The sequence below is a fragment of the Heliconius melpomene genome, chromosome 13, assembly GCF_056956725.1.
Source record: "Heliconius melpomene rosina isolate 202511_hmr_F chromosome 13, ASM5695672v1, whole genome shotgun sequence".
NCBI lineage: Eukaryota > Metazoa > Arthropoda > Insecta > Lepidoptera > Nymphalidae > Heliconius > Heliconius melpomene.
Window position 1 is genome coordinate 10,254,992 of NC_140401.1, and position 20,545 is coordinate 10,275,536.

The following is a 20,545-nucleotide window of genomic DNA, read 5'->3' on the forward strand; positions in this document are numbered from 1 at the left end:
TCGATTTGAATATACCTACTAGTAGGTAAAAAATTATTACAGTATCCAGGATATGCATTTTTAATACCATAACGATATTGTATTTATGTTTTTCTAATGTCATCATTAGCAACACGCGATGCCCCCAAAAGCCTTAACTCTAGACTCCCGCAGCATACCGTGCTACAAGCGGGATACCGCGTGAAGCTGAAAAAAATAAAGGCATCCTCCACTCTGGAAAGACAGTCATTTTTATCTTTCTCATTTATTTAATATCGCCTTAAAAGATTGTTTTTAGTTGCTGTATATTTTAGACTTTAAAATATCTTTATGCTTTATTAAGGTGCAGGAGTTCAGTTTCTCAATTTTTAAACCATCATTAGACCTAGAAAGTCTGGTGTCAATTTTTTTTAAACATCTTTATAAATTTCTTACTTATCTCGTATAATAAAAAAGATAAAATGCTATATGCAGAATACAGCAAGAAAATACAAAAAAAAGTTTTAAGGTTATTAGCTGAGTTCAATAGTTAAATAAGGTTTCTTGTTTATTGCTAAAATTGCTTTATTAACACATACATTTTTTAAACTTAAATTAAATTATTCTTATATACAATAGATACATATAATATAAAATGTTCTTACATAGTACAAAAATGTATTAAGTGCATATTTTTTAGAAAACCTACAAAAATGTTTACTTAGCTTGTTACAATTTATTAATGTTGTTAACGTCTTTTTATATTTTTTATACAATTTAAGAAAATAGTAAATTAAGTGCCTAGAACTTATTTCCTTTATATATCCACCAACATACTGCAGGATTGATAATTTTGTGAAATCAGCGGTCTAATAGGAGTACGAAGTGCCAAATCACTGCGTCCTCAACTATCGCTAGCGATCTAAAGATCATACCCTAACCAAACATAGTAGAGACAACTCTATAAAAAATCCAGCGAGCTCAAACAGCTAACTTAAAATGATGTCCACGCGGACATATCACACATAACAATTGCGAAAGTGACGTCACATTTTTTCTTTTGCTTTTTATAAGAATATTTTTTTAATATAATATATTAAAAAAATATTACAATACCTCACTACTAAGCCTATTTTGCAAAAACATGATAATTTTTATAAAACTAAAACGTATCACACATTTATCGAAGTATTCATAAATAATGTACATTTGATCATCTTTGGATTGCATTACTCAGTAATATTGATCTCGATTACCACCAGTACCCATGGCCGTAATACCCATAGGGATAGCCTCCGTAATAATATCCGTATCCCGGCCACCCCAATCCGTATCCGTAACCGTATCCGTAATGGGGATAATAGTGTCCATAGTGTCCGTACCCACCGTAGTGACCAAACCCTCCCCAATGTGATGCAGCAGTTTGAAGGTCTTCTTTCTCGTTCTCAATTTTTTGGTCCTGCACAGGCGCACATAGCGCTAGTGCTAACAAATAGGTTATGAAGAATGTGATGACCTAAAATTAAAATATATGCTTAGAGATTGTTACTTTTCACATGTTTTTTATTTATTTTATTTAAAAATATTTCGAATAAGATTTTTTTTTTCTATGTTGTAAACGATTTGATAGAGTTGTTTATTGTTTTTTTTAATACTTATTTGTTTTTTGCGTAGTAAATTCTCAAAAGAAATAAAAATTTAAAATATGCAGATGCCATCATTTCAATTGCCAAATAACGAAATAAAAAAAATAAGTTGCAAATAAAATATCCACAAAATATGAGATATACCCAATAAAAATAAAAAAAATATTTTTATTTTCTAATAAGGCACAGAGTAAATTAAAAAAACCTTAACAATGAAATATTTCGAGTTGTGTAAAAATATCCTCAAATTAAATAAAAATATACTCACTGTTTTACTAGCCATTTTCTGTCCTATCTTAGCCTTAACTTGTATGACACTGTCCACAAAAGCTGGAGACGAACGTTTTATATGAGTGCCGCATCGCACCACGCTTCAGTGTGCTTCCTTCTATGTTATTGACCTCCATGGTTTAGGATTAAAGACACGGTGTAGCGAATTCTGTTATGACAAGTACTTAATAATGTTTGATCGTTTTTTTTTTTCAGATTCAAGCTGGATCCTGCATATAGCAGGTTAAGCAGATGGAACCTAGTGTTCATTTCGGTGGAAAGAAGGAACACTCTTTTCCTACTTCCCGCTGAATTTACGAGGCATTATATATTGAGGAGCCGAACTTAACGCCGCGATTTGCCTCCTTACTAGAGCGAAAAATCATTTCCTAACAAATAATATCTCATTTCCTCGAGTGGGAATTGAATCCTCAACCTTCTCGTTTATAGTCATATGCTTAATCCGCTGCATCACGACGGCCTCGAAGGATAATTTTCTAGCTATTATTTAGCTAAAAAATTATCATCTCTTCAGTAATTAGAATTTATTGAAATTTAGCTAAAGCTAACCTACTTAACTTTTTAATTATAGTGTATACAGATATTGTAAATGTTCAACATGCAATTATTGCAACAAGAAAAAGTAATGACGATTTTTTTTACATCTGTATTGCATATAGCAAGGTAGGATAAATTTGAAACGTAAAAAAAAATACTTGTCGGGATTTGAAGCCGCACCTCTTGAACTGTTTGTAAGAGACGTGGGAGCAAGGTCTTCTTTTCTTAAATAATAATGATTATTAATCTTACCTACATCGTATTAAAAAATTGAAGCTGTTTTTTTCTACACATGAGTAAAATTCTATCTTTTCATTAAGTATTCAACCCACGTGGGTTTTGGGAACGTACATATACACCTGTAAATTACTTTAATTACTGTAACTTTATAATCTCGTCACGGAAAGTTTTGCTAGTTAAACTATTTAATGAAAGATGGCTACTGTTTTTTTCATCTAATTCGGGATGCGGGCTACGCAGGGTGCGCCCTTGCAGCCGTCGACATACTTTCAAGCAGGCCCAGTATTGCATTTTCTCAGGGATAGTGCACTCTCTTCCCTACTCAACCGGTTTCGCTTAAAACGCAATAGGGCTAACAGCATTAGCCTCCAGTCAGAAAATAAAGCCTCCAGTCAGAAAATAAAGTAGGACTAACCTCACGACCTTTTTGGTAGTGACTTTCTCTCGTAATTTACAAACAAAATAGGTGATAATTTCCTGTTAAGCCCAAGATTACGTCAGTTATCTAAAAAGAGCTGAATAGCCAAATTATTAAATAAATATGCAAGTGGGAATCCAATTTTTAACCACGATGACAGAAAATCTTTTTATTTACTAAAAAACTACACTCTAATAAGTGACAATGATTTCAGAAAATATTTAATTATATAATTGACTATTTTAAAATGTATTCCTTGCAGTAAAAAATCCTTACCTAAAAAACCTTATAAAATTTACCTTAAATATGATCTTAATATTGACGTCTAACCACAAACGTCCTGTATTTTGTTACACAGTTTATTTATATCTTCAATAAAAATACCTTTGAGGTGCGGCACAGCAATTGACTGTAAACGTGACATTTGTAACTTCGATTCCCATTCGGGGGAATAAATTATTTTCATTTTCACGCCGTAGTAAAGGAGACAAAGTGCGTCGTTGAGTTCCGAAAACAAGCACTGTCTCGAAAATTGTGCGGGTGCGTGTGCCTACCATTAAAATTATTCACCTAGTAGCTACTATTGTCAAGTTTAGCGTACAAACTGACAAATAAACTAACTATTTTAAGCAAATAACTAATTATTATACCCAATTTCTGAAAGAATATTTTTTAGTAAAAGTATAAAAAAATCCTCTGCTTATCCTGCTATAAGATTGAAGCCCAGGACCATCTACCAGTTAACATACCCTACAACAATCATACATTGTCAAGGCATAAATCATCAAAATCTTTATAAAATGATAATAAGTTAGTGTTTATAACTTTAATGAAGGAGAGGAAGGACCGTAATTAGCGTAAGTAGGCTCTTTATACAATGGGCGACGTTTCCACTAGGCGTAGATACATAGCTCTGTTGATATAGTGGTAAGATGTAGCGATTTGTAATTTTAAAAATCATATAATAGAAAATTATTTTCAACAACTTTTAGGAAGTGGAAAAAGTTAAAATTATTTTTTTTTTGCAAAAATTATGTACATTTTCTTCATAATAAACAATGTCATCTGTTCGTACTGTTTAAGAATATTCCTTTTCAGACAAGGCTCAACTAAAAACAGAGGATTTTGTCACTAGCACCATTTTACCCCTTTGTTAAAACGGGAATAATAAGATTTTTGTATATTTCCAGAAACCTTATTTTTTAAGTAAAAACGCTACTGCTTCTATTCTCTATTTACGACCCATACACAAGTCGGTACGTAACATCCACCGTCCTTCCCTTTACTCATTACGTTTGTCATTGATTCTTTTGTCGATTGTTTAAGAGTTTGTACTATTGAAGTATTAATAACTGATTTTTTTGGATAAAATTACATAAGTATTATAGGAAGATAGATATTGTTAGCTTTGTTTACATAATTATATCTTTATTGTTTTCGAATTTATTCTATTTTATATAGTGGGGTTGGTAGAGAGTCTAGAGACGTAAGTGATTGACCGCCACTCAACATGTAATGTCTTGGTAATGAAGTACATTACTTATCTCTCTCTCTTTCGGAGAAAAATGAGGAAAATAAGTGTCTTATGGCAACGGGGTGTCTTAATATAAGGTACCTCTGCCTACCTAATAATAATGAAATAAATGAAGTACATAAATACTTTTTTTTTAAATCTATACACATCTATCTATATATATAAAATCGAAAGGTCACTCACTCATCACGAAATCTCAGAAACTACATGTGCTAGGAATCTCAAATTTTGCATAGGATTTACTTATAGGACGTAGGTGCTCGCTAAGACGGGAATTTGCAATATTCGATTTCTAAGGGGTTGTTTTTGGGGTCGAAAGTTTGTATGAAACTTCGTTACTACTAATGCTAGGAGTCTCAAATTTTGCATAGACGTCACTAGGACGTAGTCATGGAGACAGAAATTAATAATAACATAGTTCACGCGGCTGAAACCGCGAGCGGGCCGCTAGTATATGTATAAATAAGTGATTGACAGGCACACAGTCGAAACTACACTTGCTTGGGAAGTGAAAGGGAATAAGAGGATTTCCCGAAATTCCTACTAGGACAGGAAAAATAGCATTTTACGGTTTATCATCCACGTAAACAAAGTTACGGGCTACGACTCGTATAGATATTATATTATAATATCCCTTACTTGAACCTACAACTGTCGTCTAATACTGGTATGTCTATTTTTAATAACAGCAACATAGCCAACATAATTTCTTTAGTTTTTCCTTCTGTACTTATAACGTAACTCTTACCGAATATATCACAATGACCGCTCAAAAATACCGCACTTAAGCGTGACTTGAATGAAAATTAAATTAAATTTTGCAAATCATTAAATGTTTCATACAAAAATCACTTTAACACCTTTAAAATAAGGGTCAAAATTAAATATATATATTTTGTTATTCAATGTTTCTTATACAGATTGTATGGAAGAATTTTAAACGGTTAACGCCAATAAAATCCTGCGAATCTCTCAATGAACGTAGTTATTATATATATTAGTATTCAAGTTTATTTTTTGTGTTTATATTGTTTTGGTCGCACTGGGTTAGTGTTGCGATTTTAATCTTATGAAGAGTGAATTCATGAATCAATGAAACCATTCTTCAGTATTCGTAACTTCGAATGAGTATTTATTGTAAACAAATGAATATCTTATTCTTTTTTTATTATTTCACGTTGTATCCTCCCACTAAATTTTCCTCTTTAAATTATACAGGGTTCCTGGTAAAAAAATATTGATTGAAGAATTACTTATAGGTCTCGACTGTTAATCCTAATAAACTATTGGGCTTGTTAATTTTCTTTTTAGTTATGCAGTCGGTGTTTTTGTTTTATAAATATATAGTATTAGTTAATGCTGATTGAATGCCAGCCTAACCAATTTCCAAATATACCGTATCACTTTATTAGCGATTATCCAAAAAAGATTCAAGTACAATAGATTTGATTGGAATTAGTTAATTTAATCTGATGAAGATTATCACATATTTTTCAAGATTATTCACATTTTTATGGAGAAGACACGAGGAACTAGTGGTAAGATATTTTGTTTAGAACTTTCTATCCTTGCGTGACGTTGACGTAACTAAACGCTACATGTCTTCTACGTGTATGTAAGATATATTCTTTAAATAAGTTTTTCTTGGAATAGAAATTCATATAAATATTATACAACCATCACGTGGACAGTGCGACATTATCGTCATTGATATATTATGTCGTAATTTAAATAAAGGTTTGTTATTTTATTACAGAAATATTATTTACATTTAGTTACAAAAATGTTTGTACACGTATATAGATTTCTTATGATTATTCTTCTTAGTTACGCTTCAGAACGAGTCAAGTGGGATATGCATACGAAAACTGTATTGACCTCCAAGAAACTGCTTTTAGTGGCGTTTTTGTGATAACAAACACTTAACGAAAAAGTAGATTTTTTTATATCTATAGATAAGATATCTTTGGCTAGGTTCTTTTTTCACCCATTGTTGCGTATCGGGCACATTTGTAAAGTAGGCCACTTATTTCAGTGTTACTCAGCATAATTATACATTTAGCAAAAGTAATATGTAATTGGCGATTATATAAGAAATTCAGGTCTACCGTCACGCGTCGCCAGGTGGCGGTGCTAAATGATTGATTGATTTCTCGAAATATGGCGTTTCGAGCGTGCCAGTTGAGCACAATTCATTTCGCCAATGTCACGTTGTATGGAAAACACACGAAGGAAATTAACCGGTAATAAAAAAGATAAATATACATAATTATAGAATACATGTAAAAAAAGAGATCCTGTGTTAGTACAGCCTTCACCTAAAACAAAACAAACACAAATTTACAATATATACACAACACATTAGATTAGTAATAAATAATATTTTACATGGGGGTTAATTTAAAGTTTTATTTTGTTAAGTTTAATATATTTACATAAAAATTTACATAAAGGACTAAACACAAACATTAACAAACACTGAACATTTAAAGGACGAGGGACTTTATGAGGGAGGACATCATATAAGGGACGAGTTAACTTAGGACAAGAGAAAAGGATGTGGGAAGGGGAGCCGTCGTCCAGGCCACATTCACACAGAGAGTGGTCCCTGACCCTGATCTTAGCTAGATGTACAGGAGTAGAAGCATGCCCAAGACGTAAGCGACAGATTGTTGTAATAATCCTCCGTTCAATAAACCTTTGAGAATAAAACCAAGGTCGCCTAGGAATATCAGGTTGAATAAGGGCGTAATACTTACCTTTATGGGATTTTGACTCACTCCAGGAATTATTCCAGGACTTATGCAGATGAATATCCGCAAGGGACATCAGATCTTGGGCGGAATTGGAGAAATGGTCTAATGTGCCACACTGAATAGCTGATTTAGCGCAGGAGTCTGCAGATTCATTCCCACTGATTCCAGAATGTCCTGGAATCCACACCAAAGTAACATCCAAACCCTTTAGATGACAAGAGTACAATTCTTTACGAATCCTTAAAACAATTGAAGATCTCAATCTACTATAAAATGGGCTTCCCTTTAAGGCCATTAAGCAGCTTAGTGAGTCAGTAAAAATAACTGTCTGTTTAAAATTGTGGGAATGTGTAAACAGGACTGCTTCTAACAAAGCAACAGCCTCGCCTGTGAACACAGATGATTCGGGAGGGCATTTAAATTGTAATATAATTTTGAATTTTGGTATCCAGCAAGCTGCACCAACACAGCTTTCTTTTGAAAGCTTTGATGCATCTGTAAAGATGAGGATGTGATTTGAAAAATTTTCATTTACTATGGATTGAAATTTTGTGTTGGTGCCAGGATCTCCCTTGGTTAGGCCAAGATTTGTGACGATACAAGGAGAATGAACTAGGGCGTTATACGGTGTAAGGAATAGTGGATTAGAAGGAAAACAAGTCAAAGGATTAGGAAGAGAGGTAAGTCTAAGGAAGCTATCAAGCAGGTATGGTAAAGGTTTGCCTTGAGGAATGAGATCAGCTAGCTTAGATAGCTTAGACCGTAGAGGATGGGAAGACAGCTGCAACATTTTACTCACAAATCGATCGGAAAGGAATTGTCGGCGGATAGGAAGTGGAGGATCTACACACTCCACCTGCAATGCATTGGTAGGAGTAGACTTCATCGCACCTAGGATAATCCGAAGACATTTATATTGTATTCGGTTTAATTTTTCAGTAGGTAATTTATTAAAGGGGTCTAACACAAATAATCCATAGTCAATATGACTGCGAATTATAGCATTGTACAGCAGTTTTTGAGTATAAGGGTGTGCGCCCCACCACACACCAGACACAGCTCTCAAAGCATTAATGCCTTTTTCACATTTCCTGCTGAGATATTCAGCATGAGCAACTCCGTTCAATCGCTTATCAAGTATTATGCCTAAAAATTTGACGTTTTCTGTTAGATGAATGGGAATATTATCACACAAAATTTGAAAATTTGGAATTACTCTCTTTTTTGTAAACACGACCGCTTGACATTTAGCTACCGACAATGCCAGGCCATGCTCAGAGAGCCACTGGTTAAGATAGTGCAAGGCAGTATTTAAGCGAAAAGTTATGTCCTCCATAGAATTTGAGCTGTAATAGAGGACGATGTCATCAGCATACTGAAGGATGTTACAGAAATTATTAACAGATAATTCAAGGTCATGTGTGTATACGTTATACAACAGCGGACTAAGAGCTGAACCTTGAGGAAGACCTTTCCAGACAAGTCTGGAAGGTATAGTAAGAAGCGGATGTCTTACAGATACCGATCTCCCGGTCAGCAGATTACATATGTAATGGGACATCCTCGGCGGAATACTCAGCTGACGCAATTTCTGCCTGAGCACCGGAAGAAGAACATTATCATATGCAGATGCGACATCTAAAAAGACACCAACCAAATACTCTCCTTTGGCAAAGGCTCGTCGAATATCTGTAGTAAGAATACTGAGACTATCAATAGTACTTAGCCCCTTTCTAAAGCCAAACTGAGAGGGCGCTAAGATATTCCTACTTTCCACTATCCATTCCAGTCGATTTTTCAAAAGCCGTTCAACAATCTTAGATATAGTAGATGCCAGGGCAATGGGTCTATAGGAATTAAAATCTGAAGGACATTTTCCAGGTTTGAGGATAGGGATAACAATTTGGGACTTCCATGAGTTGGGTATATTGCCTGATTGAAATATTTTATTTATCATGTTTAGAAAATGGTGTTTAGATTTATCATTTAATTTTGTAATAAAGGAGTAAGAAATACCATCCTCACCTGGACTGGTATCCTTTAAATCCGTTAAGACGTTTTTAAGTTCTTCAAAGGAAAAAGGAAGATCCATTTCCTCCGAAGATTCAACCGGCGTGGATATAAATAAATCTTGGGATGGGACAAAAGGAGGAGCCAATTTGTTTGCAAAATCGTTGAGCCAAACAGAAGGATTATTGGAATTGGGACTGCTGACATTGTTAAGAGATCGGCGAAATCTCTTAACATTTGTCCAAACAAGGGAAGGAGAGGAACGAGGACTAAGGGATTCACACAAACTTATCCAACCACGTTTTTTCCTTTTCCAAATGCAATTTCTAAACTTCGCATCCTTGCGTCTGTAGTCGATAAAATTTTCCATAGTCATACAGGCTGCGTATGACTCCTCGGCAGATGTTCGCCGAAGGACAGAATCAGAGCATTCCTGATCCCACCAGGGATTGAAATGCATCCAATTCTGAATGGAGCGGTATTTGGGGATATGTAGGTCAGCAGCAGACATAATAGCAGAGACAAACCCTTCATAGTAAACAAAGATACTCTCATAATTACCAGACTCAGAAAGATTGCACAACATGCAATCCACAGAGTCGGCGTACTCGTTCCAGTTGGCCTTTTTTAAATTAAATCTATGGGGAAGGGAAGGACTAGGAGTGGAAGGAAGTCTATTATTTAAGGACAGCAAAATCGGGAAATGATCACTACCATGGGTAGATGGAAGTACAGACCATGATAGTTGGGAAGCAAGAGAAGGAGAAGATAAGGAAAGATCAATAGCAGACCTAGGGTTCTGATTTGGATTAACCCTACGAGTCGGTGATCCATCATTGAGAATGCAGAGATCCACATCATCAATCATGTCCAACAACCAAGGCGAAAATCCATCACAGTAGTAACACCCCCACAAAGTGTGATGGGTGTTAAAATCACCCAGGACCACCACAGGGCTGGGAAGCGAAGAGATAATAGACTTAAGCTCTAGAAAGATGGAAGGGGAAGGATGAGGGATGTAAACAGAAAGGAAGGAAATACCAAGGGTCCTCACAGCAACAGCATTCAACTGTTGACTATGAGAAGGGAGAGGAATACGGGAATATGGAGAAGAGTGCTGGATGAGGATAGCACTACCTCCATACCCGTCATTTCTGTCCTCCCTCAAACAGGCGAAACCTGGCACCCTGAATCGGGAGTCAGGCACCAGCCACGTTTCTGAGAGGGCAATAATGACAGGATTATGCAGAGAAATAATATAAAGTAATTCATGCTTTTTAGCACGAATACTTTTACTATTCCACTGTAGGAAGGATAGTGGAGCCATTGTGAAGGATTTTAAAGATTTTGAGTAGGTTTTGGGCAACGTAGGACGGTAAAGGAAGTTCATCAGCAGTTGAGATTATGCTCACAAGAGTGTCAGTCAAAGCAATTAACAGATCCTTTGTAGATTCTGCTGAACTGTCAGAACCTTGACTAAGTGCACAACCATTAGGAAGGGATGAGGAACAATTGCTAATAATGGACTGGTGAGCTTGTCTATTGTATCCCTTTGCCATAGGAGCGTGGGGACGGGGAGCTTGGAAAACTGTTTTAGAATAAGATTTAGGGGAAGAAGCAGCAGGTCTGCTTTGTTGGGATTGGGAGTTTGTGAAAACAGGAGGTGAAAACATTTCCTTAGCAACATCAGCATAGGAACGTTGGACAGATGGAAACCGAGAGGATGCTTCCATATAGGAAATACACTCTTGCGACATAACCGACTTAATGTTCTGTTGTCTTACATACTCAGGGCACCCTTTTTCAGTTGCAAAATGTTTCGCTGTGCAATGGATGCAGGTTGAATTTTCCTGCCGGATGTCACATGCGTCACCAGTATGAGATGATGGCTATGACACTGTAATCTTGACATAGCGTACATAGCACTTTCAATATTACAAAATTAAGAAAGATGTATGTACGTCGTGACGCATTAACTTCTTTTCATTCTAGTAACGAAATAAACTGTTGTGTTGTTGAACTTATCTTAAAAAACCGTTTAAAATGGGTGAAAGTGGGAAATAAAGTGCCATAACACTAGGTCCCCCCGTATACCCTGCTAAATGCAGGATACCGCGGGAAGGTATTTATTATTTATCAATTTACAAATATAATTAATTGTAAAATATATATTTTTTCTTATTTATTTACGCAGATTAAGACAAAACTCATAGAAATATATCAATCACGTCTAACAGCGCCTGGTACTGGAAGCTTGGTAGCAAATTCTGTAACTAAACATTTGCTACAAAATCAATATCAGGCACCATAAATATGTTTTATTCTATAAAAAAACAGAATGTTTAACGCTCTTGGGTGTTTTTGGTTGTTGGTTTTTTTTTTGTTTTCTTAATTATATGTAGAAAAAAGAAAAACTTTCCACTGCTGCAATGGTACCATTTTTTGATAGGTTTCCAAAGTGGGCCTAGCTAGTATAGTGCTTCCACCAATTTTCGTGCTTTCAATAACGTTGCCAAACGTATGTGAGGTTATAAATGACAACACCAAATATAAAACAATTATATTACATAAAAACTTATTGAATAAAACCTACATATGAAAATAAATTAAGTTAGCAATTATTATTCCTCATAAGAATTGCTCAATCGGTGCGTACTCTATATCTGAAGCGCTGCGTAGGTGTCCTGGGGCGGGCCCTCTCCTGAAGTACTCAGCGACGTTGCCACTCACACTGCCGTAAGGAATGCCACCTTGAAAACATAAATAAATATTTATAACAATAAATACTATTAAGTTCGTAAAATTAGATAAGTTTTATAAATAATTTTATTCTATCAACGATAACTCTGTAATGTTTTTATTTGCCACTTTTACGCTTTCGAAAAAAAGCAAGAATAAAACTATTCTTAATATTTTATATCGATGAAAATTGAACATTAAAAGATAATTATGTTATCGTCACTTAGCATTACATTAAAAATTTATGAATAATAATTTTACCATAAGAAAGTCCAGGCCCGGGCAGGGGAGCGTGTCCAGCGCTATCTGGCGTCGGTGCGCAAAGTGCAACGCACACAATGCATAGAAGAAATACAATCTGTAAATATGAAAAATTTGATTGAGAATAGCAAATAATAATGTAAATATTTTAAATAATTTTAGGTATATTGTTTTATTTACACGACGCAGTGGTACAAATTTCTTGCAAACGCGACGGTTGCAGGTTTACAGTCTTGGCAAAAGAAAAATATCTTCGTAAGAAAAAGTATAACGTTGAATTCCGCCATTCATGCAATGTCTCGAAAATTGGGCAACACTTAAAAAACGGAGTGTCTTAACACTACATAGGAATAGGGATACGCTACAAAAAATGCCCTATCTGTATCCTTAACACACGAATTTTCTAAGTAGTTCACAAGAACCATTCGCGCTGTACTATAACATTTTCGACGTGTATTATTTTAGCCTAGTATCGAACCATGAACTTAAAATTCCAAGCAAGGCTATATGCTGATACAATGTCAACAGCTTTGCGAATGAATATCAAAACGAATGAATTATATATTGTATATTTACTTCCTGAATCATTACTATGTAATGAAATTTAGCCGATTAAATTAAAAACATATATTATTTACAAGTATGGCAACCAAACAAAACGGGGTGTTGAATTCTGCCTCTCAACTCCCTCTAGGGGGAAAGGAGAGAACGGAGTGTTTTAACACTAGGTTCCCTCTACTTATTCTGTTCTAGGCACGATACAGCGTGAAGCGAAAGAAAAAAAAAGATACTATGTAATTAATGTATATAACATTAATTATCTCCCTTCATTAGAATTATGTTATGTTAGTAATATCAAAGCCTTTTCTATATCAAAGTTATTTGAAAGTTCTCCATATAAATATGCATTAAGCATGCATGTCTATTAGGAATCAGCATATAAATATAATTAATTCTTACGTTATGGAAAAGTCATATTGATATTACTTATCCTGTTTTTACACTGGTCTAGTTCAAGCAAAGCAGCTGTTAAATATTATATTACAATCCGGTCTCTAATTTTCCGGCCAATTTGAGACATTGTGTTGAATGGCGTAACTTAACGCCGCGCTTTGTCTTGATTATGAATTAAAAATGGGGTAATGGGGTATGAAGATAAAATTTTATAATGTACTTATAAATCGATTCTTACTGTCAATATATTTATGAGTGTAGTTTAAATATTTTATTCCAATTTGAGATTATATTCCTTTTTAATCGATTTCCATCCAAATATCTTAACATTCTTTATGTTATTTACGGAATACTAGCCTTTACTTAGGCTAATGGACATAATAATTGACGGTTATACGGGTATATATATGACACATATAGAGTTGTAAAATAACTGTTTTATATAATAATTAGCAGATTTTTTTGTACTTAATGAACAGATGATTGTGTTTAAGCTAATAATGTTATTAGAAAACGAAAAACATCTACGGTAGTAAATAAATACTTGTATAGTTCAAGCTGGCGATTTAGATGAAGCTACAGGTAAAAGCTAGTAATATATAAACAATAAAAAGTTTCAAAATTATTTCAAGCAAGCAAAAATTTCAAAAATTTGAACTTACTATTTGAACATATATATACAATGTCAAATTTAACGAACCTGTTTAAACACGGACATGATGGTCACAGGCGCAGTGGTAACTATGGCGCGCGCGACGTTCACATTCTATTTATATTGAAAATGCGACCCTCGATTTATGTTTGGAGTCTACTTCTTTATATGTAAAATTGTACATATGTTAGAAAAATATTTAAAAAGGCGTTTTTTATTATTATCAAGCAGCTTCACACTTGTAATCGCATTGTAGGTTAGCCAGAGTGAATCTAGTGTTAAATCTCTCCGTTCCTAATTTTTTCGGCCAATTTTCGAGAAATTGTGTGTTTTGTGGCGGTACTTAAAGCTATATTTTGTTATGTTATGAAGGCGAAGAAATAAAAAACAATTAATTCCTCTGAGTGGCTATTGAACTCATAACTTTTCGGAAAAGTATTCTATTTCTCTTGTTCACAATAAGTTTCTTAAACAACAGTTGAAAAATCTCTGCAAAAATGAGTTATGTAAACTATCTTCATCGCATGAACACAGAATAGGGGTAGAAATAATCGACGTCATTATTATCATCATCAGTTGTACTTAATAGAAATCATTCTCATGAAGATTAAAGCTCTTCCGATACTGTGTAACTGACAGACAATGTATAGACAAAACTACTGAACTTCGAATATTAAAATTTAATAAGTGGGTTAATTGGGGAGTATAGTGGAATGAACTACAAAATGATTTCACGAAATTCGAATAGAAACCGGAAAATACGACAGTTTCCATTTTACGTCGCAAGGTCTACGAAAATAACATTGCGGGCGACGACTAGTATAATATAAAAACTATATCGTTTACTAAGTGACTGACAGTGCATACACTAAATGACAGCCTTTAGAAAATTAAAATTTGGTATTTTTTTTTTTACTTCGGTAGTGTTCATATTTATTACAATAAGCTTTAGTCAATATATCAGGACAGACATATTGAATTTATTTAATACTATTTGCATATAATATGTATGGATATTAAGGCCAAATATTCACCTTGCTCTTGTACTAGCTTTAATTTCCTGTATGAAATTAAAGCTTTACATTTTATTACTTTATAGATTGCTAATATTTATAATAACTATAGTTTAATGAATCAATTGAGAATATGTAATGGATATCCTCTGAATTGAGATGTTGTGCTAGATCTATATTTCTAGATCACAGGTTCAATCTTGTATTTATAGTGAAATTTGAATTATATTACTGAACTTAACGACTCTAACCTTACCAATATATGTATACTTAAAAAAAATTTGTTTGTCTGTGTTCAAAATTAATAAGTTTTTTCGAATTATACACATAAACAAATAATATTCAATAAAAAATATTTATGTATATAGTTCATACGCGCGTAGTCGCGGGCGAGCAGCTAGTACCTGTACAATATAAACTAGTCCAATGAGCTTCCTTAAGCTAATAGAGGTCAAAAGAAACTATTGTTCAAAGCTCTATACATGCTGGTATACAGTAAAGCCTTGTATGCTAATCTTTACCTAGAATGCCATATGGTTTAAAACTTATATATTATAACTAGCGAACCGCTTGCGACTTTGCCCGCTTGAAAGTGATATATTTTTTTTTATTTATAAGCCGATTGAAACAGAACAATCATTAAATGTCATGGAAAGTTCACCGAAATACGATGGTGAAAACTGTTTTTAAATCAGTTGAGCCATTTCTGAGATTAGCGTGACGCACAGATAAATAGACTAATCGACAAATTGAAAATATATTATTTTTTTGAGTTCTGTTACATTCATAAACGTTCCAAATAATAGTTTTTCTCATGTACATATCTTACAGGTGCAAACAGCGATCAGTTACAGTTTCATTTTATGTATAGATTTCGATTACTAAAATCCTTATATTATAAGCCATGGCACCACGACATTACATACACTGGTTGTGGGTTGGATTTTTCCTCGAGATAATGTTATTAATAATATATAAAATTGTTTTCACTGTAGCGATTAAGAAATTATTGACTTAGTGTATATTTTAACCATAAAATAAACCTAGACGATATATTTATATAATAATTATAATAATTTTATTATCAACCAAGTATTAGCATTTTAACAATTTAATTTCATTTTTAAAATGTTTATGCAATTTTTTAGTGACCTTTACGTAAAGTTACGTAATGTAAGCATGCATTACGTAACTTTAATTGCGCTACTATTATATAAATATTATATATGCACATTTTTGACTTATTCCGGTGAAACTGTTATTAACTGTAGAAACAAGATGGCCACAATCTCAATATATCACCAAAAATATAAATATTCCCCCAAATAATAATCAAATCTGCAAACACCGATTGGTTAGTCAAAACGATATATATATATATAAATATATATATATTTTTAAAAGTTTTAACGGTACCTGGCATGAATTACTTTATTTCGCATTAAAAACAATTATCGAATAAGGAGGCCAGGAAAAACTCTTCAAAAATATTTTTCCTACATACGTGATTAAATATTCATGCTCTCCCCGACAAGATTAGAAAGTTATTATTATTACTTTATTTGTACACCACAATATATTGAATAAATATACACATATTTATGCAAAATACTATAATATTCTTATTTTTAAACATGTAAAACAAGGTATGATGAGAATTGATCGTGGCGCATTGGTACATCGTCAGACTGAAAACGTGAAGGTTTGATTCCCACTTGGAAGCATTAGTTATTTTTATTTTCTCAACGTGTGGTAAGAAGACAAAGCGTGACATTGAGTTGCGCCACTCAGCACACAATGTCTCGAAAATTGGGGAACGGAGTGTCTTAACATTAGGCTGTAGGCAGGCTTGCTAGAAAGAAACAATGAGGTAACATTAGCGTAACTTTTTTCTTTAATTCCTTAATGTAGTAATAGATGGCGCGAAACTCTACACTTAACAAGTTACTGAAGACAATAAAGGTATTACGGTCATAAGATCGAAATTATTATTATTATTATTATTTTACTGTGTACTATATATTCTTATAAAATATATAAAGCGTAATTACAAAATATGATAATGCACGTATATATAATATGAATTAACAGACTATGTTAATGCTCTATTAATAGATCTAGGAGTTAAGTTAAAGTTTGTACTTGCCCTAGAAACGACTTGCTTTTGATTCTCAGTGCGGCACAAAAACTTCATTAACTGCAACATTTCCTTGACTCACGTTTTTCAATCAGTGAACATTTCAAAACTTTAGATTCTCTTCGGTACTTGTTACTTGTTGAAATTACAAATAACTTGATTGAACTGCGAAAACCAAGTCTGCATAATTTACAATATTTTTTATTATAAATGAAATTGGAATAGACTATGAAAACAATTATTGTTTCGTTTTATGAATATTAGATATTGGGCGACAAATTGGTAAAAGTTACTTGTTTAATTCTATAAACATATCCGTGTTAAGATTTTGATAAACTTCCAGTGTGAATTTTAAAAGTACTTAATTATCAAAATGAGAAAAAATTATTTTATAAAATAAGCGGAAATTTTACATGTATTACAGGAATATCCAGTAATATTATATTTATTATCATTTGACATACAAAAAAGCAATATCAGAAAAAAAACATTTAGCTATTTTATATTGCCAGGCTTTCTTTTACCAATACAATGTAAAACTAATTCGTCTATTCATCGCTCTTCAGTGTTATTCGCTCGTATGTACAATTATGTATTATATACTTCTGTATTATAATTTTGAAAAATTATAATTGTTATTGATTTATTACATGCATATAATATACACAAGCAAAGGATTTGTATTTGTAAAAGATTGTACATATTCTTCTGGTTTTGTAGAGTAGAGTAACACAGAGTTATTTTTGCAATGAGTAAATATTATTTTATACTTTTTTAGAAACGTATGAATATTGAACATAGAGGTATTTGGACCTACGCCTCTTGGAAGCCGTCAAAGAGTTGTAATTACTAAGCCACAGGTTAGCATCCAGCTACGTCAAAATTCGTATACCCTTGTAACAACTAATTTCATTTAAGTTATTTAATTAAGTTTCCAAGAGGCAAGGGGTTAAATCCCGGTAAGTATTTTTTTTATGTTTCTAAAAAAAGCATTTTTCTCACCACAACACTTTCAAAATGTTAAAAATATTGTTTTATTAAATCTAATAAAAATACGAATCTTTTTTCAAACTGTATCTAATCTTCACTTTTCATCTGAATTTTAAATTCATCAACATTGCATGTTGATTGATAGAACTCAACGCCGCACTTCAATCCGGGAGATCGATTCCACAACAGTTTTCATTCAAATACCACCTCACGGCGCCACGAGGGGTATATATGAAATTAGGTCATAAACACTTTATTGCTCAAAAATGATAATACCAATTTTACAATGTTGACCAGTATAGTGTAAAGGCTGTAGACAAGCTATTATTCTTAAAGACTTATAGTAAGAGACTATTTTTAGCGGATACACATACAATCATGTATGATAATATACTACCAAAGCTAAATATTTATAAATAAGCGAATTATTTATAATATTAGTTCATGAGAATTAAGAGGAGAGTGGATCTAATTACTTAATAAAGTCTATTACAAATCAATTATAAACGGTAGCAAGTTCTATTCTCAACAACTTTCATTTGACCCAAAACAAATCGTTTTATCCTACAATTATAGTAGTTTTGTAAGGGAAGTCGGAACCTAGTTTCTTATAATGAGAAAAAAGTGAAGTAGATTGAATTTAAAAATGTCTTAATACAAGCTGTGGTATCGTTGAAATCTTTTGTATCAGTTTCTCTTGTAATAATATTTTTTCTTTTGAAAGGTTTTTTTACTAATGGCTTGTTTATATTGCTCATATATGCTTTTATTGATAAAAAATATTGTTTCCACAAATTTAATAGGTAATTTTCATGTAAATGCCCAACGTTGCACAAATTCGTAAATATTTTAGAACAACATAAGGATGGTACGTCACGTAATCAATTTAATTGTACTTCTTTTATATTTTTATTGCAAAAAGGTAGTGGAAATGCAACAGTATGTTAAAAATTCATAAATACTATATATAAGTTATAGAGAACTTTTAATTATTTTATAATTACTGTTTATAAAGTACTTGTAAAAATTATTCACGGCAGTGACCTAGACCTCTCGCTTCGGTCGGTGACACTCGGACCATTTGAAACAAAAACTGGACAGAACCAACAAGAATTATAAAGAAAACATGATGCAACTATTAATTGCCAGATGCTATTTTAATACTTTAAACTTTAGTGTTCGCTTAAAAACCATACCTATCTCAAAGTGGAAATAATAATTTTGGGTAGCTATAGCTGGAACCGCTTTATTTAAGCAATCGTATTTGCTTCGAATTCAGTGTTATTACCTTATTTGGTTATTAGCACAGTTTAAATCTTACAGGTTAAAAAATAAAAATATACAACTTTTATCACCTCATTACTACATAGGTAGTAAAAAATATTTATTTATATAATTTTAATACGTGCAAAGCACAAATATTGATTTGTAACAATTGTTTAAGTATTTATATAATGTTACTTCTAAACCAAAGGTGGTCAGCGACTTCATTAGGGTTTCGTAATTGGCAAACTAGTTCCACATTGCTAAATGAAAGACCTTCCACCTCACGAAAGGTAATTCACAGCATCTTATATATATAGAACTTCTTAGAACATTCCCGACTGGATTCTAATTTAGATAAAAGTTTACGGCACGCATTTAATCTGTAGGTTATTAAAATTAAGCTAATTTTCGAAACAAATTATTAAACCTTTTAACTGATATAAAAAAAATAAAATAAAAATTTTTATGATTGAAACTATCAATAAATTTAATATAATCTGACAATTGAATGAAATCAAAGCAATCAAAAGGCATTGTATGAGTTCTGAGCTAGCTTATTTCTTTGAAATACTTTTTCATTATAATTTTTTGTTCTCACGCTGTATCCCGCATATAGAAGGGCACGCAGAGGGAACCTAGTGTTAAGTCGTCGTCACTTTTTGAAACATTGTTGAATGGTGGAATTCAACGCCACGCTTTGCCTTGATACCATAGAGAAATAATAATTCACAGCGCGACTATCGCGTATTAAAATAATATTCCTTATGTCAATAAACAAAATTTTAAAAATATCTAAAATATCTAAATTTTGAAAGTTTGATTCAAACTGTGAGGTCTAAAATCGTAAACTAATGTTAATTAATTTTAAGAAATGTCCACAGGAGTTCACTGCCCATTCAAAGTAACAGCTCTCTAAATTTTCGATATTAGATAAAAGGGATTGTTAGAAACTGTGAGATGCTAATACATCCTATTATGCACTTATATTCCTTTCTTTTTTTATTTTCCTTTTCGTGGGCGACGTTTTAACTGATAATCACATGCAGTATTCAATTGCACTGTAACTACGTAATTATGAACTTATTCGACATAAAAAATAAAATTGAAATGTGACACTCGTGAACCAGTAATGGAGTTACGTCA

At 32.9% G+C, this 20,545-nt stretch overlaps 2 protein-coding genes across 2 annotated transcripts; both read right to left on the bottom strand.

Moving 5' to 3' along the window:
* Positions 1 to 518: 518 nt before the first annotated feature.
* Positions 519 to 2,006, bottom strand: LOC146532924 (uncharacterized). The gene is made up of 2 exons (XM_085196802.1): positions 1,873 to 2,006; positions 519 to 1,474 (listed from the first exon to the last, which is right to left on the bottom strand). Exons 1-2 carry the CDS (start codon positions 1,885 to 1,887, stop codon positions 1,211 to 1,213), a joined length of 279 nt encoding a protein of 92 aa, XP_085052928.1. The 5' UTR covers positions 1,888 to 2,006; the 3' UTR covers positions 519 to 1,210.
* A 9,932-nt stretch (positions 2,007 to 11,938) lies between these two features.
* Positions 11,939 to 14,125, bottom strand: LOC146532925 (uncharacterized). The gene is made up of 3 exons (XM_085196666.1): positions 14,045 to 14,125; positions 12,391 to 12,487; positions 11,939 to 12,140 (listed from the first exon to the last, which is right to left on the bottom strand). The coding sequence occupies exons 1-3, from the start codon at positions 14,060 to 14,062 to the stop codon at positions 12,019 to 12,021; spliced, it is 237 nt and encodes a 78-aa protein (XP_085052792.1). The 5' UTR covers positions 14,063 to 14,125; the 3' UTR covers positions 11,939 to 12,018.
* Positions 14,126 to 20,545: the final 6,420 nt, after the last annotated feature.